Source organism: Cataglyphis hispanica, chromosome 10, assembly GCF_021464435.1.
Source record: "Cataglyphis hispanica isolate Lineage 1 chromosome 10, ULB_Chis1_1.0, whole genome shotgun sequence".
In the NCBI taxonomy this organism is placed as follows: Eukaryota; Metazoa; Arthropoda; class Insecta; order Hymenoptera; family Formicidae; genus Cataglyphis; species Cataglyphis hispanica.
Window position 1 is genome coordinate 4,765,381 of NC_065963.1, and position 26,639 is coordinate 4,792,019.

At 36.1% G+C, this 26,639-nt stretch overlaps 2 protein-coding genes across 7 annotated transcripts in view; both read right to left on the minus strand.

Annotated features, from left to right (window-relative positions):
• LOC126852565 (cystinosin homolog) overlaps nucleotides 1–26,639 on the minus strand; it is a 266,934-nt gene that overhangs the window by 81,452 nt on the left and 158,843 nt on the right. The window lies entirely within an intron of this gene.
• Nucleotides 1–26,639, minus strand: part of LOC126852525 (uncharacterized) — a 229,668-nt gene that overhangs the window by 44,090 nt on the left and 158,939 nt on the right. For all 6 annotated transcript variants that reach the window (XM_050597410.1, XM_050597409.1, XM_050597413.1 and 3 more), the window contains 4 exons: nucleotides 14,650–14,788; nucleotides 13,213–13,277; nucleotides 10,242–10,493; nucleotides 3,443–3,760 (listed from right to left, as the gene is read on the minus strand). In XM_050597410.1, the coding sequence (XP_050453367.1) occupies nucleotides 3,443–3,760; nucleotides 10,242–10,493; nucleotides 13,213–13,277; nucleotides 14,650–14,788 (774 nt within the window). The remainder of the gene's footprint in view (nucleotides 1–3,442; nucleotides 3,761–10,241; nucleotides 10,494–13,212; nucleotides 13,278–14,649; nucleotides 14,789–26,639) is intronic.

Consider the following 26,639-nt stretch of genomic DNA (forward strand, 5'->3'; position numbering starts at 1 on the left):
TACATCTCGGCGACCTCAATGCTCATTTCCCTTTTAACAATTTCTTTATTTGTATAGGATTTTTTTAAATCTGTATTCCAATCTATTTCAAAAAGCTAACAAGAGCCTCACGGATATTTGACCGTCATTTTTTTTCCTGTTTTTCTTCCAGTATTTTCATCTCTTATAATTAATCTACAGTAATTATAAAATCATATCTCTTTAATATTTGCTTAATCATCTAATTTACCTTATATTTTTGCAATTATTATATTTCGTTAATTGTTTAGTGTAATTAAAAACGAGGGAGTCAATATATGCATATATTTTCTGTTTTCCTTAACTTTTTGTAAAACTCCGATTACCGAGGAAAATTTGAAAAATTGATACGATTATATATCGTCTCCAACTAACAATTCGAAATAACTTTGTTCTCGAAATTTTACGGTCTAATAATTGGTGTAATTTGTCCTTCCGTTCGTCCAACTATTTGACAGCGCACACCAACTGAGCGCTCCATGCGAGTATCTCGCTATGCAGTCTCGCAGTTTTCCCCAGATATTTACTCTGGCGAGGTAGATGCCGTTGCTAATTGAACAAACTTCGGATCTCGACTGCGGTTAATAGGGGCTCGGGCGAGTACTGAAAGATGAGGGCATACCTATCTACGCGAAATGGGTAAAGTGGGAGAAAAAAGAAACACTAGCTAAGGTCCAAGGGATAAAGCGAAAAAGGAAAATTTGATGTTAATATATTTTTCTGCATCTCTTCGCCCTTCCACCTTTTACTTGGCGCTTTTTCCTAGAACGCAGATTGTAATATTAATGACGATGGTGAAGCTTACAACAAGCATCCTCCAAGACTTGTCTCTGTGTCTCCGGTTCTTTTAAGATCCCTCCTTCCCCTTCCCCCTCCTCCCGCTCCCCGTCGCTCGTTCTCTTCTTTTCCTCAGCGAGTTTTATGCGCGTGTCGGTGACTCCCACTCGACTTAAAACGATTTGCCGAAGGAAGTGGCAATTGGGAAGGCGCGCGATGAGCGCGCTGAAAAGAGGGGGAGGACAAATGCGCCGGAGGAGAAGGATCGTGAAAATCCACCGGAATGAAATCCGTTAACGAAGTTTGTCGTGAAACTGTGCAGAGAGGCAAGATACGGGTTTGCAAACTCGAGAGACGGTACGGCAGTAAGAGACAGAGCACGTCAAGCTTCAGGGGGGGAGGGGGGGGGGAAAGGGGAGAGGGTTAAGATGTAAGAAAGAGAATACGCGAACGCGGAAAAGTCGTGTAAATATTCCCTTTTTATTCGCAGAGAGAGAGAGAGAGAGAGAGAGAGAGCCGACGCGCGCCTTAAGATTCGTTCGATTAATGCGTGCTTGCGTCTAGTTTTGGTCTCACTAAGAACAATTTGTTCCCGACACACATATATACACATAAATCTAAATAGGGAATGATTTATTTTATCATCGCCATTTCATATTTTATTGTCCCGGATATGCTATTATTTTTTTAAATTTTATTCGCGAATATTTAGGTAATAAACTATTGATAAATAAATTATTATTCATACGCAAAGTGATATAAAACTATCCGGATGTTTGAAGTCGGAAAAAAATAGAAAGTTTTATACCACGTTAGATTATCCATCCGATATAAGCCACAATAATAACGAACCCTTTTTTTTTTCATTAACCTTTTTTATTTTTCATTCGATTAATTTCGCGAATATCGTCACAATCATTCATTTCATCAAATACTCGTAATTTTATTCCGGATTCAAACAAAGAAATTAAGAAAACGGGAGATATTTACGACTACGAAATATCCGTGTATACATTTCGGATTAAAAAGAGATTTCGGAACGCCGCCAGTATAGCGCGAGTATTACGAGATGTAATTTAATCCAACATTATTTATCTTCCAGTGTAAGCTGAAAAGTCCGCGTACTGAAAATCGGAGAAATACGGAAAAACGCACGCGGCCGAAACGTTGGTGGCGGAGAGGTGGGTTACTTACGATCGACGTGGCTCCGTAGCGCGCTCCGATTAAAGCCCGCTTTCATTGCCCGGAGAATTTCATATCTTTCCTTTCGCGATGATATTTATCAAACGTAATGCGCGAGCGTGAAGCCCCGGTAATTATATATGAATCCATTAACGGAGAGCGAAATGGGATTGCGAGCCGCGAGATGAAAAGCGAGTAAGACGGAAATGCGCACGCGGTGCAAAAGGGAAAGAAGGTATAGGACTCCCTTTCCGTCCCTCACGTTTCCTCCCCGCTCCCTTCACTCTTTGCTAGACGTTGCGCAAACACGCTCTTCTTATTCATGGAATAAAAAATCTGTACGTTGATTAGCAATTCTTTAAAGTATACATTACCGCTACCGCACATGACGCTCGTAGCATTTTAGCTCGCGCTTTTGTCAGCTATAATTTAATAATTGTTAAGCGCGGCTGTATGTGTGCTTTGCCGGCATTCCACTTAAGATGTTTTCCACGAGGAATACGGCGTTATACAAACAGCATCAGAAATGTAACATCGTCGTCAGCGGACAAGCTGCGCGTTTGCTCGTATGAATCATAAAAAATTTCAAAAATCCGGCCAGCTAGAAAATAACGATAAATTGAAACGTCCGCGGCCCGATGGGAATCCTCGTCAAGCACGTATTTACACTGTAATAATTAAAATCCACGAGAGCGGTACAAATGAAAAAATTTTAACGATGATGAATCGTACAGCTAGAGATGGGAGACACGATCCGTTGATACGATTTATTACCATGCGATATCTCATGATAATTAAACATTTTTTAACTGCCATAACTTTTCCACCCGCTAAAAATATATCTACCTTGCGCCACGCGAGAGCTTCGAACACGCAGCCATTATTATTATTAATTATCCAACAACGAGCATATATTGGCATTTGATATGTAATGATTCTTTATATATTCATCATTTGTTATCGATTTATGCCTAATTTCACATCGACGTATTTAAATCAGATGAAATTTGTATAAAACCTTTAACATTCTTAATTATATATAACTTCCTTCTTAACATTGATGTGTGCTAAATTATATTTATTTTTAACGAGGCGTTCAAGCTAGAATAACGAATTAAATAAAAGAAATAACCTACATCTCGGAGTACGACAAATTAATTTGAAAGAGACTATTTAAATGAACGACTGAACATTTATTTTACATATCAAACTCAAACATATTTCAATTTTATCGAATCATGTATAAACGTGAGTGACTAACAATCGGGTTAATATGTCAAAATGAGACAAAAAATAATCAATAAACATAGTTATTCTAGTATTAAAAATTGAAATATCGTCAATTTCATAATGTAAAAGCTAACATAAATAACTCAACAATCACGTTGTAAAGAAATGTGATGTGATATGAATAAAAACTTCATCGTTACGGAGTTAAAACACATAGACACATTATCGGACTCACCTTTCCTCAACGTCATCGTCCGGGAGCCCTCCATGGGACTGAACAGACCGTTGCACGTGGCGTCGCCGCTCTGTGCCACCCGGTATACCTCGGCGGAGCCCTCGGGCACCGGTCCGCCCGGCAGAGCGACCTCATGATCCATGGCACCCATGCCCATGGCGGCCCTGTTCAAGTTACCCTGCACCGTCTGGCCGGCCTTCTCGTACACGAAGCATCGGTATCGATCCTCGTTGCTGGACGCGTGGCCGTGATGCAGGCGGCCGACCAAGTAACGGCTGCTACCCTCCTTCCAGGTGGCCAGGCATTCCAGTTCCTCCACTGAAACAAACGAAAAAATATCCATCTTGAAATTAGTGAGGCTAACAATAGTTTTGAGTAAGCCAGGTCAACTTCCCAAAACCGCTAATAGAGAAATCGTCTAAGTGACAAGTGTCAAGATGGCTTTTTCGAACGCATTCTTGACCGGCAATGTATTAGTACGTCTACACTTCACTGATTAATACATTGTATGTAGTAAAATTAAATTTTTTGAAATATAATATTATTTCTCGAGGGAACGATATTATATATTTTATAAAAATTTAAAAACCTTATAAGAAAATTTAATGAAATATATACATATATTATTTTAAAATTTATTCAATATTTATATAGTATAAATAAAATTTCATGCCAGAAAATTCAAATAATTCTTTTATTTTTATTTATAAATATAAATAATATCCCAAATAATTAATTTTTTTAATAGAAATTGTATATGAAAATTATATATTATGTAAAATGTACCGGTCATTATCGGCTCGAAATTTTGTGGACAAGCTATTTTTTATCTATAAATTGCTAGATAATTTTAATTAACTTTTTCTCATTTAATTATTCAAGTAGTCAGAATTCTTGAAATAATTGTTAAGGAGAACTTTCTAATCTTTCTTAAATCCTCTGTGAAAGTGTGCAGCGCGATATTGACAAAGTCTTTGCATGCAAAACTAACAGACTGTCAACGGCACTCAACTGGCATTAAGAGCGTTTAAATCTGTACATCGTGTGCTCTTAAAGCGTGCGCGAGAGCGCAGAAAGCGCGAGTCTAGCGTGTAAAGCATTTGAAACTTCGAAAGCGCATTTAGCGCGTTTCGAAGCGTGTTACAAGATAATGGTGAAGCACGGTTGCGGCCTGACACTGTGCGCGTGCTCCTATGTTTAAACTGTCTGGAGCAACAAAATTAAATGAATTTGAGTTTGACGCTCGGAGCGCTAAACGTGCTTTCGAAGTTTCAGGCGTTTTACACGCTAGACTCGCTTTTAGCGCGGCCATAGCTTTAGCCCGATGTACATCTCAAAGTTTTATTCTGCGAGAACGATTCTCCGCATGGTAAAACCATCCGCTAGATAAAGAATTGATGGGAAAGCTGATGATGTTCACTTAATAGTCGTATTGTTTGAGAAAGCAATTCTCGAGGAATCTCTTGAAAATGTATATTTTAGCTCTTTAAAGAGTTGCTATGAGAATTTTTTAACATCCATGGTTATCGATGGAAAATCGAATGAGATCGTCGTTGGATTCGTATTGTAATTGCTTCTATCTCGCTTTTATTCGCTTCGTTCGGAAAAATAAATTAATAAATTCCACCACCTATATCGATAATATTAAAGTTAATATAATTTTGCGCAAATTTCTACGAATAAAAAAAAAATGTCACATATTCACTGATTAACTGGCCTTTCGGATCGCAAAATAACATTGGCTGCTCTGATAATGCTCTGCTAACTTGATAGTGTTGATATAATACAATACCTCGCGGCTAAAGCTTAATGCTCGATTTGGCAACTCTCTCTCGGCCATTATCAAGCATTTGCAAAAGCACCGCCTCGTAGAGAGGATTTCGATAGCACTTGTGGAAGCGCTATTGAAGAAACGGGCCAATGCAAACGTACGAGAAAAAGCGGAGGGAACAAAAAGATGAGGGAAACGTGCGGGTGCGGTAGCGAACGTCCTGCAGTGATCGCAGACGGACGATCGTCATGTGATTTCCGTGCGAAAAACGCAACCGCGATTACTGACCATTGCCCGCAGGCCGTACTTCGATATCCATTTCCACTTCGCTGCTGGATTTTTATTCGCAGCGTGCAATTTTAATGAAAACACATCTGCGAGCTCATGATAATCGATAGGAGAGTGAACGAAAGAGATACATCGGATTCCTATGAGAGTTGAATATAATCACTATATATATATATATATATATATATATATATATATATATATACATAGCAGGCTCTTATTTTTAATAATCTTAACGCTGAAATAATAAATTCATTGCATTATAAAAAGCACTTTTCTCAAATATTAAATCATTTTGCAACTCTTTTCAAATTTAATTTATTTAATTTATTTAATAAACTCTTTAAACATACTTTATTGTTAAATGATTTATCTTTTATATATTTACGTTTATTTATCTATTTCCTTGAATTGTTTCCATATAATTTAAAACTTGTTACAATTGTTCTTTGACGATAGAAACCGATAAAAGAGGGATATCAAAGGTTCAAATCTTTGAAACAAATTTACACTTGAAAAGATAAAAGAAGAATGTATAAGAGAAATTAAAAACAAGGAAAAGATTCAATTTATGTCGATTGAATTCTGCTAATGTTTACAATTGTTGGCTTTGATATTATTTAAGCTTGATTATATGCTGTGTTGTAATAAGAAAAAGTATACATGTATAGATATCGAAATGTGTACACCAAAGAGAACGTGACTTTGACAAAATTCAAAGATTATATTTTTATGTCTGCTTTCTGTATATACTCGATACAAGGGATCGAATCTATCGGGAATGTTAAAGCCGTAAAGAGAAAAAGTAGTTGTTTCTTCTCGTAAAAGAGACTCAAAGAAACAATTACGGTGAAGAAAAAATTAAATTTTTAAACAACCATTTCTTAAATTTTTAAACAATCCTTTTCTTTCGATACGGATTATAACGCATTTATTTCGTAAATTTTTGAAAACATTCTCCGCAAAGTCATGCCATGTTATGCAATGTAATATGCAATAAAAAAAAAAAAAAATTGACTTCGATATAAAAGAGCTTTTTCTCTGGATCCGGAAAATTTTTACTTTGTACGTGACACATACGGAACTATCTCGATATACAAATTCCCGTTAAGAAAACGCTGACCTATAAAATTCGTCAAAGGATCGGGCGGTTGAAAGACATCCGATAGATCCGGAGTATGTAGGTTCCAAAGATATCACCGGACAGCGTTTATTCGCCGCAAAAATGTTTCGAGCGCAGCGTCCGCCGGCCTGGCGTCGTAAAGACGCTTCCCAGAGCGCTCCTTAAAGCGCCATTGGGAAAGACCCCCCCCCCCCCCCCCCTCCTGCCATCCCGGGACATTCAACGACGGACGGAAAAGGTCGGTCGGAGGAAGACAGATGAACGTAGAGGAGGAGAAGAAGAAGCGAGGAAAGAGACCTGACGGCGCGAGCGATCGACTACTCGTCGGCGAGAGCGGGAGCTTTCCGGAAGATTTTCGCGTGAAAAACGGGATACCGGGATTCTCTCTGGGCTGTCACCGCTTTCCAGAGATCCCCGGCTTCCACACGGCGACGAGACCGACAATTATCGGTTCGGTACCGAAACTCTCGAGGCGTGGCCGGAAAGAAGGCGCAAAGAGCGAGAGATATTATCGTCCAGAAGCCGCCCGTAAGTTCGCTTCGGCGGCTCGCCCTCTCCTCTTTCTCCCCTTCTTCTCCGTCCTTTATGTCCTCCTCGCTCTAAAGATCTAGAGCCTCGGAATAGAGGTAGTCGGAGCATGATTCTGAAAGCGCGTATCTAAATCACATATCTCGCGCAAAAGTCTGCCTCTCTCTTCTTCTCGAGGACGACTCTCTTTCTTACGGCTCGCTCTTTTACCGTCACCGCGAGCGGCGCCTTTTTATCTTCTCCTTCGACCGCCGTGTGGAGTCGGTTTTTTGATCTCCGAGTAATTTGAGAGAGAGGTGCCGCTTGAAAAAAGAAAAGCCTTATTCCTCTGGACTTTACTCCAGGTGCTTTCCCTCTGTGCACCCTCGCCTTCGTTTTTCTCCGCATCGCTCGTCACCGTCAAAGCGTCCGGCGAAAACTGCGATTTTTCGCTTCTTTGAATGCAAACGCGGCTCTTATGCGAGTGAGCCACAACATTGAAAAGAAAATCGATAAATTAATTATAAGAAATAATATATTATTATTTATAACACTCAATTCTCTTCAGTATAATGGCAATTAAAATTTAAAAATTGTTTTCCAACGACAGAATAAAATTACTTTCGACAACAGCCTTATTTTTGCAATATGCAAAAATTACCAGCTTTCAATAATTACATTACATTTCTCTTTATATTTATATACTTTTCTTAAATCAAATCGATTCGATAGTGAACGAAGTGTTCGAGCGTTAGATAAAATATTACGTGTCAGGAAATTCAGAAAATACTCGGGCGATATAAAACCGATTCTCTATGCTTTAACCATTACATCGAATTACAGAAATTTTAAAACGCGGATTTCATCTATTCTACGCTGCGTTTGCCGATAACGATACATCATGCAATAAATCGGTTTCTCAACAGGTTGTCGAAGCAGGGAAAATATAGGGAAGGCGTTGATGATGTTCCCTTTCTCGCGTAAATGGTAGGATTCAGGATGAAAGGACCGCAATATCTGTGCGCCGATTTAATTCCGAAAAATCTGCCGCCTGACCGACTCGCAACTGCTTTTTTTTTTTTTTCTCCGCAAAGTGCTCGTTAAAGGCTACGATTCGCCGGTTAGATTTCGCCCGAAATCGTTTCCATTTTGATGAGTGTTTGAAAACGCGGGACCAAAGCGCATCGAAAGTAAATCCGATCAAACGCGACGAGAAAAATAGAAGAAAATGCAGGTATATAAAGCCGCACACAGCTAGTCTGATTCTTTCGTTCACATCGTTCGCTGTATTTATACGATGTGTATAGACTCTTATAATCCGTCGTGTTATCAAAAATATATGTGCAGGTATTGCAAAATTACAGAAAAAGCAATGGCTGTAAAAAAAAAAAAATAAAAAAAATGCAGCACCAGTTTTTATTTTTTTCTTTCTTCTTTTTTTTGGAAAATATTCGTTTGGAATTCTGTTTCTTCCGAAAGGCGATCGCACAAGAGGCAAGAAGCCCAATAATTTTATATTATGAAGAGAAAAATATTTGATATTCCGTAATTTTTTTCGTGATAAAACATGAAAAGCTATAATGACACGAAATAATACACATGTACGTATGCAAGTTTTTTAACATGCTGGATTTTCTTTGAAGCATATACCTGCAGCATGTGTACAAATGCAAATTATTTTGCAAAAAGCATCATGGACGACTCTGCAAATAAATATTTTAATTCGTAATAATTTAAATATCCAAATATAACGCGAGCATAAACGTGTACTGCTACTTTTCTTTGATGTAATCATTAATTGGATATTCGTTAAACAAATATTTTATTTTCTTATTTCCTATCTAATGGCAGTGTGATAGCCATTCTAATAGTAGAATCGATAGGATTGATAAATATTTAGACACCAGCCATACATTCTACAATGTATCTTGCTGTAATTGATAACGCTACGATAGCTTAAATGAAGTGAACTAGATCTCGTCAGCATCGATTATATGCTATAATATATTAAATCGAACACACGTCAGCCAAAAGTAGATGCATAAACCCGATATTGACTACAAATCTCATTGCGTCATGCTATTAAATGCGAATCCATCGAGTAACAAGTGTTTAATTGAAGCGTGCAAGATATGCAAACTGATGGGACGATTTATCGGGATCGCCCAAGTGACTACTCGCATGAGACCAATCACGCTAATAAGCCTCACTACTAACACTCCATTACTAAACTGTGCCAATTAATCATCGATTAACTTTCAAACAAAGATTTCACTCGGCTGCTATCGAGTATCTTATGAGCTATATTTTATCTAAATTTATGTAACAGAAGATGAGAATGTTATAATAATATGAAAATACAGAATATTCGCGGCTAAAATTTCCTTGTGCAATACTCATTACGTTATTATAAATTATGTAAAATATTATATTGCGTTGTATCAAAGGGCATATAGATTATAAAGGGAAAGTATTAACATAATTGTATAATAATATGATTACACGCATCGTATTTACATAATTTGTAATATACCGAATGTTTCAAAGCAACATTCTTGTAAAACAAACATATTATATAATAAATATAAAAACACAACTCTCACATATGTTTAATAGTATGTAAGTGTTAAATTCATTCAAAAAAGATACAGAAACTTTTAATCTTTAATACTTTAGAATTTTATCTTTATTGAGTATATAACAGAAAAATTTATTGCTAACATTTTTGTTAAAGCAAAATGTGCGCTAGATTTGTCAAAGAATGTAGCTAGATAAAAAGGGAGTGCGATGATAGATGGAAAAAGAGAGGAAAAAAGCTTAGACGTACTGTATACTTGTTCTTTTTTTCGTCATAGACTTTCTGAGAGTCAAGAGTGCCTTGTAATTCTTGTGTAAGCAACCACTATACATTTATTTACTTTTTCCGTAAGCTATAAAATTATCAATTAAAAAATTGCACAATTGTTATTTCTCAAGAAGCACGTTTTTAATTAACCATTTTTTTCTCAATGTTATGATTCAAAGCTCGAAATTCTCTAATACGTAGACACAAGTAGCTCTCTTATAGAACACATATCAAGCTTTCAATAAACAAAGAATATATTTCTTACCTGCACTCTCCGAAGCGGATACATCGGGACAGGCCTGGTATTTGAAGAGAAGTCTGCTGTCATCTGTACAGGTGTCGACGTTGCTCGGCGGATTCGAACACGTACCGTGGCCTCGATTGTACGAGAAGGTCATGGGTCCGCGAAAAGGGCACGCTACGGGAGATGCCTCCTCGCGAAACATAGAGTATAGCAACGCATCGCCCGTAATATACGAGCAGAGAGACGCCAGAGAATTTCTACTGTGGCAATAAGCTGCAAGAAGAAATTAATTGAAATTAAATGGTACTGTTTTATAATACATACATTTTATATTAATAATATGATACATAGATTTTATTCATCGCTTCATAAATTCGCGGCCCAGATTTTCCGACAGAAACATATCCATTATTCGGAAACGTGGCATCGCATATTAAATGCGTAGCATAAACGATATGAGAGAAATACATTAAATGATAGAAAAAAAAAAAAACGGCAGATAATTTATGTGTTATAAACGAGAAATACTTTAAATATGATTAATAAATTTATTTTAAACACATTAAGTACAGACACAATATAAATCTCAATTTCTCGTTTCGAGAGACAAATTTATTTATGAAGATATTTAATACAAAATTTACTTTACTTTATAGCATTTTTTTTTATAGTTGTATAAACAGGAAAGCGAACAATTTTATTTGGCAAGAAAGAAATTTACGCATATAAATTAACATGTGTTTAAAACATTTATTCTCATCTTGATTCATATAAATCGGCAAATCTGTGAAATTTGTATCGTTACAAGATTCGTTCAAAAGATATCGTGATTAGAGGTCGTGTCATCGTGGAAACTTCAATTTTCTCGAACGCAATATCGCCGTTATCGGATTTCATATCGCTGATGATAACGTATCACTCGTACAACGTAAAGTGAATGAAAGCCTCCACAAGCCGTCCTATTACTTGGTTCACTTCGCTCTCGGAAAAGTTCCGCGGCAGCAAATCTTTCGCTACGACGCGTATCATTTTTCGAACGAGCCAACGATAATCGCAGTTACATCTCTTTTTACGAGACTCACTCCCAGAGGAATCACGACGTTAATAAAAATTTTGCCGGCTAACGAAAAGTTCTTATATCGTCGGCGACACGGGAAAGACGGGGGAGAGGAGAAGGGGATTGAAGTAGTCTCGGCAGTCATTGGCGGAAGAGAGAAAGAAGGTCGAGGTTGGACGATGACGAATCTTCCTGAGTAGCAAGTTCATACTCGCGGTGGAAGTTTAACCGAGGATATTTCCCTCCATTTCTTTCTCCGCGCGCGCCGCGGAAAAATGGCGGGCACCCCCGCAAAAGACTTAACTTTTCTGCACGCAGGTGTTACCCGCGGCCAGCGAAAAATCGAGCAAAAGACTTTTGTCTTTAGTCTACCTCTTTATTGGCGGCGCCCGAGCTCCTTCTCGGAGCGCTTAAAGCTTCTCTTCTAATGCGAATACTTTCAGCGCCTTTAGACTGTTTCTTCACACGCGTTTCTTTCTTAACAATTATTTAGAATTTATAAACGATGCGATAGGAAAATTCAGATATACGTCAATCGCAGGTTTTTTTTTTTTTTAAATCAAAAATAGTTATATCTAATTTAAAAAAATATAGTTAAAGATTTATATAACTTCATTCATTAAACTAAAAATAAAAATAAAAATAAAATATTAAAAAACACTTAGTGTAAACAACAGTAAACTTTTCGAAAAAATTCTGATATATAAAAATTTTATCAACATTATTATTGTATACGTCACACATTTATTGAATGGGGAAAAAAATTTCATTGGCACGTACAGCGTGCAGACACGCTGAGTTTTCGGCTGCTCGACATCGCAAAAGCACAAAATTCACGTTTCTTTAATAAAATATATGTCGTCTGAGGAAATATTGCATTCGCGCTTCGACGTTTCGCTCGTCCGTGCTTTGACGTTTTCGCAACCGAGTTGCGTGGGATTCGCGCGTGGGAGGACAGGACTAGGCGCGCGTTCGCGTTCATCGGGCTCTTCCCATTTTTCCCGGCGACAAACTGTGCTCACAACGAAGGCAGTCTGCGAGCGACGGCGCTCGCGGCGTGACACTATGCAGATTAAAGCCCGATAAAACGACGAGAGAGGAGAGAAGAAAAACGGGGGACTTTGACAAATCGTCGAAAAATGCCGACGCGAGACGTAGGAGGCGGATCCAGCGCGGACGCTGTCGCGCACTTTTTCCGCTCGTACATGTTGACCTGCGTTTTTTTCTTTCTCTTTCTCTCTCTCTTTTCTCTGCCCGAGAGTCGGATGCAGTAGTAGCCCGCCTGCTATCGTATCCGGTAGACGAAACTTCTAGCTAGTTCTTGGTGCTCGTATCGTCGCGCTCGATAATCGATAAAACTGCAGAAGAAAAATATATTTCTAGATTGTAAAAAAAAAAAAAAAGTGTATAAATTAAAATTTTACGACAATTTTTATAAAAAGATAATATATAGTTTTATTTATTTAATTACTAACGGCAAAATTTTGTTAGGAATTATTATCGCGTTTCAATGAATTCGTCTCTTCGCTCCGGTTAAACGAAGCATTAATGAGGCGGATGGAAAAGGAATATCTATAGAAGGCTGAATGACGTTCCCGATCTCCTTTATGCGATAAACGAGACTGGTAAATCGCGGGGCGGAATTAGAGAAACGGTTTTCTAACATAACGAGTAACGGGTTTTCTAACATCGCGTTCATCGTTATTCGCAACGGACGCGGCAGATCGTTAAATTCTACGTTCAAGGAATAATTTCAGACGCTACGACTCCCTCGGCATTTTCCCTTTCTTCTCGTCCCGTCATCGTGCCGAGCTTTTAATTAACGATCGGTATTCTAATGAACGAACGGTCTTTCGAGGAGATCGTTATTAATCCCGCGAAATAACAACGACGCCAAGCAATGCGACTTGTTTTCACTATTTTTTTCGTACTTACTCTCTTTGTACTGAAGAACGTTGGGGTGCTTCTCGTGAATGACGACGCAGCGATAGCATGATTTTCTGAAAGAAAAAAATAAAGAACTCTACATTAAATTGCATTCTTCGTTTGATACTCGACTTCCACTCTCGCATTGAAATTAAACAGATAATAAAATGAGAAGATTTGAATAATAATATATTTTTAACACGCAATCATTAAAATTAAAAAATTATGTCAACAATTTCGTTAATAATAATTTATGATAAAATTAAATGAGAAAAACAGTGATTGAAAATAGAAAAAATCTGTATATAATTATTATTATTAATCATATAATCACAGACATATTCTGATTGAATGTCAATCTTTCCAGCAAAATGATTTTAATATTAATATCATATCTTTTTTTCTCTTTTGTAATCTCCCTTTGATAAAGTTTAATAATTTAAAAATATCGCAATTACACAATATATTCATTTTATCATGTTAACTTCATTATATAATTTCATTACAATTTAACGAAATACAACAAGCTGTGCTCTTTTGTCAAAGTTTCGTTAGATTAATTTTTAGAGCCGCGTGTTGTTTGTATTTTCGTGAAAAAAAAAAATTGCGTTTCTAACTTTTTCGTCGATCGTAACTTATTTTACGGATCGCAATTCTATCTCTCATAGACAAGTACTTTTATTATAAACGAAAGATTTTTAAACTTTCTGAGAACAGATTTATCTTTTTTATGTATTATTTGCATTAAATTCCTTGTAAAAAAATCTGAAAAAGTTTACAGTGCTTTTGAAACGATACACTGCCATTTCTGTGGAATTGAATAAACCGCTAGTCGATGAAAAAAAGATCCAGGTTATTCGGTTGAACGATATCGCTATATTAGCTTTAGTAACTAAGGCTTTGATCGATTGGATACATATATTCTATACATGTTATCAGTGAATCGTACTGTATATAATTCCATAGAAAATTTCCACAGTAAAAATTGTCTCGCTACAATTGCTTGCGGGATGCGCTCAAAGAGATTAAAATAAATATGATAGCTGCAATGCGGATAGCTTTTTAATTTCATTATAATGTCTGAAGAAACCAATATCGGATTGGTTCGAAAGATATCGGTCTTCTATTGCTTAATTATTTATTACAATACAATTACATAGATGAAAAATATATATACAAATATCTGTGGCTTTTTATAAAAGACATTAAGTTACACGTTTCTTTAATATCTAAAGATACTGGTCATTTTGAAAGTAATATCATAAAAGGCTTTATCCTATTTATTGGATTTATTATCTGAAGACAATCTAATACACAATAGAAAGCTAATTAGAATTCATTTTTTTTTAAATTTATTTATAATAATTAGTTAAAGTATTTTTATTTACCATAATCTTTTATTATTTAATTTTGTAAAATAAGAAAATGTGGCATTCAATTACTTACTGATCTACTAGAAGAAACTTGTCGCCTTCGTTGTGCAAGCACCTGCCCTTGGTTGATAACTCGTTCTTGAGTATCTCTATTGATTGCCTCACGCCACTTTGGAACCACTTGCCTTCCCATCTCGCTGGAAACGAGCATTCTGAAAGGAAAAAAAATAAATCAAGGTTAAAAAATAATTCAACATATCTTTTTCACTATAGTATACATTTTACATCTCATTAAGCAATCTTTGTTATATTAATTTAATAATAATAAAATGATAAGATAATTCCAAGATAATCTCACTTCCAAAATTCACAATTAATATCTAATAATTTTGAACGCGAAACTTGCCACATCTCTGTTTACACGTCACGAAAACAAAGACGAGAGAATGTAATATACCCAATAAAGTAATTCGGGACAAATCGAATGCAGAGGCAAAATAAAAAGGAGTAATAATAAAAGAAAGAGAGAAAGGTAGAGTCAAATAAAATTTGAGATGGAGATGTAAAAAAGGAAGAGAAAGGAGGGAGGAGAGAGAGAGAGTAGGGAGGGAGGGATGAGCGGAGGGACGAGGGAATTCGGGAAACGATGCTAGTATGGAAGGGATACATCCAGCCGAGTTATCGACGATAATCGAAATCCGGAGGAGTCCCTCGTGCCTCGTTCGTTTCCCCGTGCGTAGGTCCACCTATCTGAAAACGAGCGGAGAAACGAGGGGGAGGGCGACGCGGCGGGGTATATTTTTGAACTCGTCGAGGCGGGATAGGAATCCATTTTCGAGAAACGAGCGGACGCGCGATACAGAATACGATGTTTGATCTAAACATGAGGTGAAAATTACGAAATAGAAATGATGGATGTATCTCTTCTTTTCTTCCCGTACAATGGATATTACGTATCCATTCTCTGAATAAAACATATTATTTTTCAAACGGCGAATTTGCGATAAATCAGATACAGCTGGTCCCGTTATATATCATTAAATGATATATTTCGTGTTTTAGTGAATTATTTATTGATTATTTATAAGCTCTCAAATAGCAAACAAATTGACAGAATAATAATTATTCTATATATTTTACCGATATATTCTAATGAGAGAATGTTGATTAGTTTAAAATAATTTTTCTATTTCTATAATAAAATTGATAATCATTATAATTTAATAGTATCATTTCACATGAGACATCGTGTCACGTCTTCATCTTATCTTGATTTGAATCGTCGTTCTATATACGTACATGTCTAATATAATTCACGTCAGAGATTAATTTAATAGCATAACTTTATTATATATAACATCACCGGTTCGCTTGAGAGAGGTATTCTTCCTTAATATCCTATCAGATGTAACTGTCTCAACTACCCTTATGCATAGCCTAGTATTAGCCAGACTGCTAAAACTAATAGTCTCATAATTTTGATTTATTCTACGCAATAATTATCGCAATAAATCCCGTTCGTAATTCATCTATTAATAATAGTATTTTCACCTGAGATATGATTTTTAAATAAGAATATAGAGAGATTTGAATGTCACATTAAGATGTATCAAATAACCGCGACATTCCATGTAACGACGTTCCACTTAATTAAGCATCAGTAAAGCATAATTAAGAGAAGAATAAGCGTGGAACTCGACGCATGCCGCCAAAGTAATTTAACACAGAGAAATATTTTCGCGAGCATTTTCTTTTCTGACAGTAACAAAGGAAATTTTCACCGAGCGCCTGTAACGGGGCAAGACTGTTATTCGTTTCCCGAAGTTGACTCACGATGTTGATTCGTCTAATTGAAGTGAGTTTTTTTTTAGCTCTTCATAGAAAGAGGGACGGTTAAATGTTGGTTAAATGGTTTACCGACTGTGGGGTAAATAGCGACCTCTTCAAGAACAAAGCTCTGCGGCTAACGCAAATTTTGGCTGAGTGTTTGCAATAACAAAGCGCGAATGAATTCCGACGCTCCAAATCGTCGGCGCTGTCCTTTTAAGGTATTCTTCTTCTTCGTTTTCACGCACGAATGGTCGTTGACATGCTAAGCTTTGGGGCTTTTATAGCGGTTTGCACAAACATAGCACGTTTCCTTTTTATTCCGCTCAAAGAAAACAAAAACTGCGATTTCTTAATGGATAAGTCTGGAAAGAATTCCGCGTAGAAATAAACGGAAAAACACCCGAGAGAATCTCTCTCGCCTGATGATTATCATAATCTCACTCTGCACATAGAATTAATTCATGATTAATCTTATTATTGTCTAAAAAAAAAATCCACATTTTCATTTTTAGAATATAGTAACTCTATAATTGTATTGCCCTCCTTAATAAATAAAATTGTCAATTTCATAATTTTTTTATTTTTAAAGCAGCGCATTTATATAAAATATAAAAAAGAATATTTATAAAATAAGAGAAAAGCAGAGACACAATATATTTCAATTAAAATAATATAAAATAAACATATATATATATATATATATATATATATATATATACGAAAATCAATTTAAATGCGAGCTAAATGTTGTTCAGCAAACGAATACATCAGCGGGATTAATTAAACCTTGATCGTTCGCTGTTTATTTTACATTATTCATATCAAACAGAAGTAAGCGAAGGGTCAAAGAAGAGATTGATTACGCGCGATGAAAAAATCATCGAACACTCAAAAACGATAGGTACAGGTGCGTTCGGCGTGGAATAGGGGATCGATACGATGCGCGCGCGCGCGGGGATTTCGCGGGAACTACGGTCCTGAAATTCGTCAGCCACCCTCTCGCGCATCCATCTACCCCTCCCCTACCCTCCCCCCTCTCGCCCCTGCCCCTCCTCTATCGTCGTTTTACCGTCGGCGGCCATCCCCGGGCATTTATTTATTTCCACGCGGTTCGTATGCCGCACGTTGCCTCATCTCCCGACTTTCGGGCACGAGCGAGCAACGAGAATGGGGAAAGGGAAAAGCCTCTGGAGGGTCGAAACGCGCGGCGCGGGACCTGCGAGGGGATGGGAGGAGGGGGACGGGGACGAGAGAGTTCGCGAGGGGTGAGACTCCGCGAGTGGTTACACGCTAGGGTCGTAAAATCCGCGGGCGAGACTCAAAATCCGTAATCACAGTTCACAGCGGCCACCCACCGTGATGAAGCACCTTCGAGAGAGAGAAGGTGAATTGGCGGCTGGAAAAAAGAAGTTGGAGAATAATTCTCGAATCTGCCGTCTGGAGGGTCTGGAACGTTACGTGAATTTCATTCTTCGATCCACGGCCTTTGCCCATCGTGAGCATTGCAATAATAATCAATCGTCTATGTCGAGTCGAACTAGAATTCACCACTGATATCATCCACATCAATTTATTTATCGCGGTTTCGACGATGAATAATACGGCTTTAAGAAAAAATTTAATGTCGCGTTAACGAAGCTTCTCTTAATCGCGAGAGGATGAATCGGGATATGTGATTCGGTACGATAAAAGATTTTTCCCTGTCGAAGATTGGCGGTAATAAAGGCGGAATGTGAGATATTTTCGACCACCGGTTAATAATAGAGAATGTCCTGAAATTTTATATTTATGTCTCATACCTCCAGTTATATTGCTTGGTTTCGGTAGGAAACAGATCGAATAGACGAAATCGATACGCGTGTCGATCCAATCTGGGCTGTAAATTGAAATCCATAACGATAATTTCCGAATTTATATATTTTCGAATAGATTAAAAAATCTCTGATAATATAATAGATCCTAATAACATTTTATTTAATTAAATAACCGTGCAATTCGTGTAACAAATAACAGTTATTATACGAGTTAACTAAAAATATAAATTTACATTTTAATAAAAAAGGAAAAAATTTTTGATTACTATTAAAAATGATATTTGTTGAGTTTCATTATTACGCTTAAAATTATTATTTGTATTTGTATTTTCATTTGTATTTTATGTTTGAATATATACATAGTTCCAATACATGTAATATTTTGTTAATAGTAGAGAAAAGGGTAAAAAAAGAAAAAAATTGCAAGATGGAAACAAGCAATATAAAATAACGATGAAGCTTTCATCTTCGTAGCAATAAATAATGTTTATTAGTCAATGACAAAGTTTATGGTTTAATAGCGATAATAACATGCGACAGAATTGGATTTTCCTCGGTTTGCAATAGTCATTAACAAAGAATACCTTTGCAAAATTAATTCAATATTTCCAATTATATATATATATATATATATATATATATATATATATATATACATATATAGTGTGAGATTGATAATATCAAATATCCTAATAAAACGAGATATGAAATAAAATATTATAGCAAAAAATTAATTAGTTGATTAATTATAAAATGAAATATTAAAATAAAAAAGCTTAAATAAATAAACAATTATAAATTGTTAGAAGAATATAAATAATAAAAAATTAATATATATGTATATCAATTTCTCTTAATATATTACCTCTTACATTTTCTTTTGAGTTGAGATATAAAAGATAGTACCATACATTTCGTGAAGATATACGCAATCAGAAAATGAAATAATTTGATTATGCAAACGAAATAACTTTGCCCTTTAGAAATAGCGAGAATATCGAAATAAGGAAATGTTACACAAAGATCTACCGTACCACTAATCTTTCCTCCGACAAATTAACGATCCTAGTTATTCAAAATTCTCTTGCAGCGTAACTTTTGCCAGTGAAATACTATCGTACCTCTGTTTTCGGGGGTAATCGCGCGAGCTTACTTAAACCCCACCAGATTCGGACGACGTTACTTACCGCGTAAGTTACGATCGTTGTAGCAGCGAGAAGTTGAGAAACGTTCTTATGTGCTCGACACGCAATTAAGTGGGCTTTATTCTCACGGACAGGACATTACTTTCCGCATTCTCTCTCGGAGACCACCCCCTCCCCCCCCCTTCCCCCTCCTGTCCCTCATCGCTATCCCAACATCCCTCCCAGCTACCGCACTTTGCTTTTGTTCAACGTATAACGATCCCTCGCGATAGTAATTCACCCTCCTAAAATGGCACATGTCCGTCGACAAAACGATAATTTCGTTAACAAATAACTACGAGCCACTATATACGATATTACACTTGCAAGTGATAAGTAAGAACCATTCCACCGCATGTATTATTACAACAGTGACATAATCGTCGTACGTGAAAATTAGCAAAATTAAGAATTATTATTTACATGACGAGAAATTCTCTCACCTAAGAAATCCTCTTTATTAGATTAATCTCCGTTGTTTGCCATTATTATTTTACATTTCCATATTATGTCCATGATTTTGGAGATAGAGAAGATTTTGCTGCAGCAAAGATAGTTTTGACATACAAATTCACCGACGAATCTGTCATTGCGGCTTTTCCTCTTACACAGTATGGAGTATGTGTGTGTGTGTGTCCTGCATTCGCGATACATCCTTTATCCGAAAAAAGATATCACCACGTTTTCATTTATTTTTCAGAAATACGTATACACATTGTGTACGTGTGAACGAAAACGCAAAATGCCTCTCCCCTTCTCTCAACAATCGAGGATCCCTTTCGCGAACAGTCGCGAGGGATTTAAATCCATCGTCGCGCAAAAGCTCGCTCGAGTCGTTACGTTGAGCACAAAGAATAACGGACGGTGCTCTTTTCGGCTCGAATATCGCGATTGTTACCCGACATAGTCGGGCAACGACCTACTTCTGACACCGGCGCGACGCCAACATTATTTTTCGTTAAACGAATGGCCCTCGGTAGCGGGCGCGGATTTGAGAAACGCAAAATTATGTGGGCTTTATTCTCACGGACGAGTCATTACTTTCCCGTGACCTCCTTATCCGTTCTGCCCTTCTCCCCCCCCCCCTTCCGAACCCCTCGTTTCGTGGCCGTGCGCGAGTAACGATTCCTCGCGAACCTGTAATTTTCAACCCGAAATGGCCCGTGTCGTCCAATTGGACAATGATAATAAGGACAATAACGACAAGAATAATTGCCACGGTAATGAGGAAAATCATGGGGCCGGAAGTGATCTCGCTTATTGTAAAAGATTGCCCTTGTCCCTGTCTACGACGTGGAAGATGATAATACTCTTAATTAGATCGTAAAGTTCCTTCGTTCAAACGTAGGAAAATTAAATTCGTTCAATGTTTAAAAATGAAAACCAATAGACCGTGAAATATGAAAATAGAATTTTTCTTTATAATCTCATGTATAATGTCATTTTTATAATATCATTTTATACATTTTATATTTTCTCATTTTTCATTTTAAAATTAAAGACTTTTTCGCTAAAATATTTAATATATTTTTATATTTCAGAGAGATTTAAGTTTTATATATATATATGTATAATCTTCGTTCATAAATAATTCGTAAAATTATTTAAATACTTGTATGTTGTTTAACTATTAACTGCGTTTCCAATATGCTTTTTATTTTTTCAAAATAAATTAATTGAAAGAAAAAGACAAAAATAGAAAATCTATGAATATACATCAACAATTCTTTTAAATGTATGTTACATTGCAAACACGTGTCTCAGACATTACATTTCCTGTATTTTCCTTTTTACAACGCAGGATAACGAAGCTTGCCAGATCGCAATATATTTCTCGAAAAGATGTACGTCAGCGTGCCAGAGATTAATGGTAAGCAAGATATTTTCCGAGGAAAAAGATATTACAACTACGGTAAAATCGCATAGAAATTCTTCATATAATTTCTTTTGTGAATCATAATTAAAAATCGATAAATATGCGAAATCCATAAGTAAGCCAATAATTTAACCAAGTAATGAATAATTGCTCACAAATATATATCGAAACGATACTATAAACAATATTTATTTGTTATTACTCCTATATTTTGTCAAATTAAAAAAAAAATAAGTTTTTTAAACTTTTCAGATAAATAAATAAATTTGCAATAAACATGAATATTGAAAATGTTTATTATAATCATAATATAATATTCAGAGCTCTATAATATTTTAAAATTATTTTAAAATATGCTGAGATAAAAAGATCGTTGCGAGTACGAAACCGTGAATATTTTTAGTTTTCTGTTCAATCTTGATTTATGATCGAAAGCTGACTGTGAGATAACAGGCGCAGCATTTAGAGATCGATAAAGAGCCGTAGTAAGAACGTTCGTATATCAGGCAAACTTAAGGAGCTGCGTTTTCATGGATGCGAAATTACCTCGCGTAGTCTCTTTGTCTGCTTTTCGTGTGCTCCCCTTCTCTGTGTGGAAGTAACGACCCCCGCGAGGCTGTAAGTCACTCTCGAAAATGGTCCGCGACTACGTACGCCAATGTCGCGCGCCCCTTATTCCGGTAAAGCGACTACCGTGTGACCAGTTCCGAAGTTTCTTGATTAAGACAAAAAGGCCTAACTTAATGTAATTTTGCACGCTCATTCTTTTTCGATCAACGTTATCACATTTGACTTTAATATACTTGTTTATATCTATTGTCTGTATCGAATTTTTTTCAAATGGAATCTATTTTTAAAAATTCGAAGCAAGTTTAAAATCTGAAAGAAATTACGAAAAATAATTTGTTTGGACATTATAAGTCACTGTCGCGAAATATATAGTTTGTTCTGAAACATTAATTTCTAAAGTGATATACATAAAGTTGTACAGGCAGTTTTATTTATATAAATTATCTCCCTTCTCTCTCCCTCACTCTTTTTCTCTTTGTTACAGATAAAAAAATAAAATTTTATCAAATTAATATCAAATTTTTCTTTTAAAATTGACTTGTAGAAAAGAAGCTGAGTGCGTATCTCATAAACGACACATTCACCGCTCTATTTCTGATGATATAGCTTTTTCTGCATCACACGGAGACAAGCAAATAGTGCTTCCGCATCGAAAGTGTCTTTGTTGCGCATGACTTTGTTGGAGCTCGCATCTGATAGGAATTCACGTACGAAATATTGGAAATGTTGCGGGAAAAAGCAATGCGTGCACGATGGGAAGACGATGCGCGGGCAACGCCGCGTAATCGAACATAACGTAATCTCGTTATTGTCCTCGTTGTCGACGGCAACGGAAAATTTGTAAATTTTGGACAAAAATGCGCGGTAAAAAAAAAAAAAAAAAGAATTGCTCGATCCTTGAAATATAAATCTGCGCAAACGAGCTTTAATAGCTGATCAGATATTATGATAAATATTATCACATTTGTGCCCCGAATAATTAGCATGCGCTCAATACCTAGAGAAATTTAACATTGTGTATTCTCATAACTGAATAACTGTCAAAGTGTATCTGACAATTTGCCGAGATTCGATTTTTGCGTTGCTACAATTATAGCAATCTAAAACAAAGTTTCCTCTATGAAGAAGCAAAAATGACAAGTATCAAGCTTACGTGAAATGATTTGGGACTTTCAAAGGTAATAACAATTTCACGGTACTGTGCAAAAATCCAGAAAGCCAAGAGATGTCAAGAGATGCCATAAATACAATACACATAAATAATTCTATGTTCGATTCTAAATAACAATTATAATACACCTAAATATAAATTGTTATTTGACAAAATAATCTTCTCTGACAAATATATTTTAAACAATTAAATATTTATAAATTAAATCATAATTATATCCTTTGAAATTTTTGTGTACATCCCTTCATTGGAACAAAGTTTGATAAATATCATTTAAGTCTTTTTTTTTATGTATGTATATTTCCCTCTCTCTTTCTCTATATTATATCGAGTAGTGATGTATACGTTGTTCTTTCATTCCTACGTAATTAGACTAATACTGAAAGAAAACATAAGAAAATGGCAAATGTACTTTTTCTTCCAGTAGAGAGAAAAAGAGAAAGTGAGAGTAAGAGAGAGAGAGAGAGAGAGAGAGAGAGAGAGAGAGAGAGGCGCACCAAACTTTCACAATCAAATTCCGCCTTCAAATAAATATTTACCGACAAACACCCTCTTTGTCTCCATAACGTAGTCATACGGCGACACTGCGACTATTCGAAACTCGCTCGAAACACCGCCGCAAATAACTATTAAACCGTCCCCTGATCGACCGATCTCGTCGGCACTTTTATTTCCGGCTTGCGGACGCAACGCCGGAAAAAAAGAAACTTTGGGGGGAGCAACATAACAACTAGAAAACTCTCTCTGCCAAGCTGGCGACATTATAGCCAGCGTGTCTCCTCGCGTCCCTCTTCTTCCTGTCCGGTAAAAACTGAAAAAGGGTTTAACGAACTCGGTGACCGCTGGTTATCGATTCCGATCAGTTTCCCAATTTCGCACAATACAGCAAACTCCAATTTCGTAATAGTACAAATTTCGTTAATTTGTACTGTAAAATTTTATAAAAAATGTACTAAATATATTAAAATATAATAAAAGATAATGTTTCAACATATATCATTTAAATTCGTTTTTTTTTCCTTAGTCATGCAGGACACGCGACAGAATAAACATATGTGTAATTGTTTGTTCAAAGATTGACGATAATAAAAAGTCAAAATAAACTAATCAAGACTCTTATGAATATCATCATATAAAGGAGACAAAAGGTAATTGAAATATCAACGTAATTTAATTGTAATAAAACATGCGCACAAATTACCGCGCTGGCTCTTGATTATCTTTTGTCTCCTTCATATGATAATAAAAGGGTTGACTTTTTAAGTTAAGATTAAACAATTCCTAAATTTTCAGATTCTTAGGTTGTCCTCTTTATGAGAGATAACAATGCGAGATAACAATCTTGAGACATAGAAAATTAGTTTGCGAAATTGTCGAAGGTAGAAAATTCATTAATTTAATAAAACACATTAAAAAACATCAAGTAAAATAAATCTGATATAAAAATTAACGTTTCTATTTGTGTTTAACACTATCATTACATAAATTCAAAATAATATCTATAGTATACATGCAGTGGTATATTCGCATGCCGACTGATTCTCTCTTCTCATTAAGTGGAACCAGGGAGCGACCAATTACGGTGCATGTAACAGATGCAGATACATCCTAATCGATTCGTTACAATTGCTAAGCAAACGGATCGTTCAATGCTAGGCAAATTAATTATAAAGCTCGGAAGAGAAAGCTAAATTTAACCGCGAGTTATGCGGTTCTTTAATTACTTTATAAAATTTCTGTATTTTTCTTATTAATTATATGAAAAAAAAAACATATATTATTTTTATAAAACTCCAATTTACAATATATAAAACTATGATAACAACTAATAAAAGTATAAGCCATAATAAATGCAAGTCATATATTAAAAAAAAAATTATAAAAAGAATATCCAAGTTTATTAAATTTTGCAAATGAAATTCCAATAGTTAAAAAACTTAGTAATCAGATATTCGCATTATTATTGTAATTAACCATTTGCACCATGTCGCATAACCGTTGATTATCTTTACGAGAGGAAGAGAATGGCAGCGCCGATCTTTGACACTTTGACAGTCTCCGGAATGAGAACGGAGTGACCGAGGGTGAAAAACCGCGACCGTGCTCACCCCTCATTGACAGCTGTCAAGCGTCACAGTTGAAAAGTTTTATGAGAATAAGAGTTGATATTGCTGTACGCTCGCAGTTTTCTCTCTTACATAGGCTTGCTTCTTTTCATTATGATGTCAAACGAAATCTCCATAAGCTCATTTGAAATCAATTAAAAATTCTTTCATTTATTAAGAATATTCAAACTCGATTTGTTAAAATCTAAATGACATCAAGATTAGTTCTTAAAATTTTAAAAACACACTTTAAAATTTGCTTCCAATGTTTAAAATGTTTCCTCTAATAGTTGTGCGTCAAATTTTCATTGAGAAAAAATCCATTAATTACGGAATTAATAATCAACCACAGAATTCTGTCTTATCAGCGCGCGAAAATGACAAAATTTCTTTCAATTTCATCGGATGCGATTTATCTTTGTCGCATTATCGCTTTCAGATTTCAGAAATAGGTGTATCGCGATAATCAACTTCAAAACGCTCGATGTTAATGTATCGTGAAATGCTTAATGGGCTGGACCGAAATGTTACCGCGTCGGCGTCAACACTATTAACTCCACTGCAAAAGCCGAAACGTGCAGATTACTTCTGCGCTCGCAGCTACCAATCGAGAAACGTCAGTCACTTTTTTGTCTGCTGATGCGGCGCGTGTCAATGGGCCGCACGAGACATTTACCGATAATCGGGGTTACAAAATATTGACAAACTTTCATCGTTTTCAGGATATGCCTTAACTATACTGTCGCAGCATATTTCATATCGTCGTCCAAAAATGGCTCAAAGAACTGCCATGAAAGATAATCGTATCTTTGTATTTAGAAATTTAATAATTTATCAAATGACATAATACATTTTCCGTCACTCCGTACAAATAATTTTTTTTTTTTCATAACTATATCATCGCGCAAAAGACAGATGCAAACAAGCGATTTTGCATTTCTACAAGAAAAATTTAATAATTTATTAAGTAATATAATACAATCAAATCTCATATCACTGCGTGCATTATCTCTTATTTGATAGCTGCGATCGTACAAATGCGAACGCGATGTTACATCAATGCGAGATATTAACGTACGCTTTCGTGGTCATCGAGAAATTTTTATATTTCTCACAAACACTTCAGTTAAACATACGGCTTATTATGTCAATTCGTCCCTTTCCCCTCTTCCCTTTCCCTCTCCTGGAGCGATATAGCAGAAATAGTCGGCGCGGCGCGGAAAAGGAAATTCGATAATCACCGCTTTAATTTTCAGCGCGCGCGCGTGTGCGATTCCGACTGGATGAATTGTTGAAGGAGAAAAAAAAAAAAACAAAAAAAAATTGAAGTTCTCTCTCTCTCTCTCTCTCTTCTATTGAGAGCACGCGAAGGACAGAGGGAGGACAACGCGCGCTCGTTCTCGATGACGATGTCACGGATTGAAATGGCGCGTAAAATGGCCACTGCTCCCAAGGGCAAAATATTCGAAGTCTCCAATTTTATCTCTCTTCTGTCTCTCCTACTTTCATATTC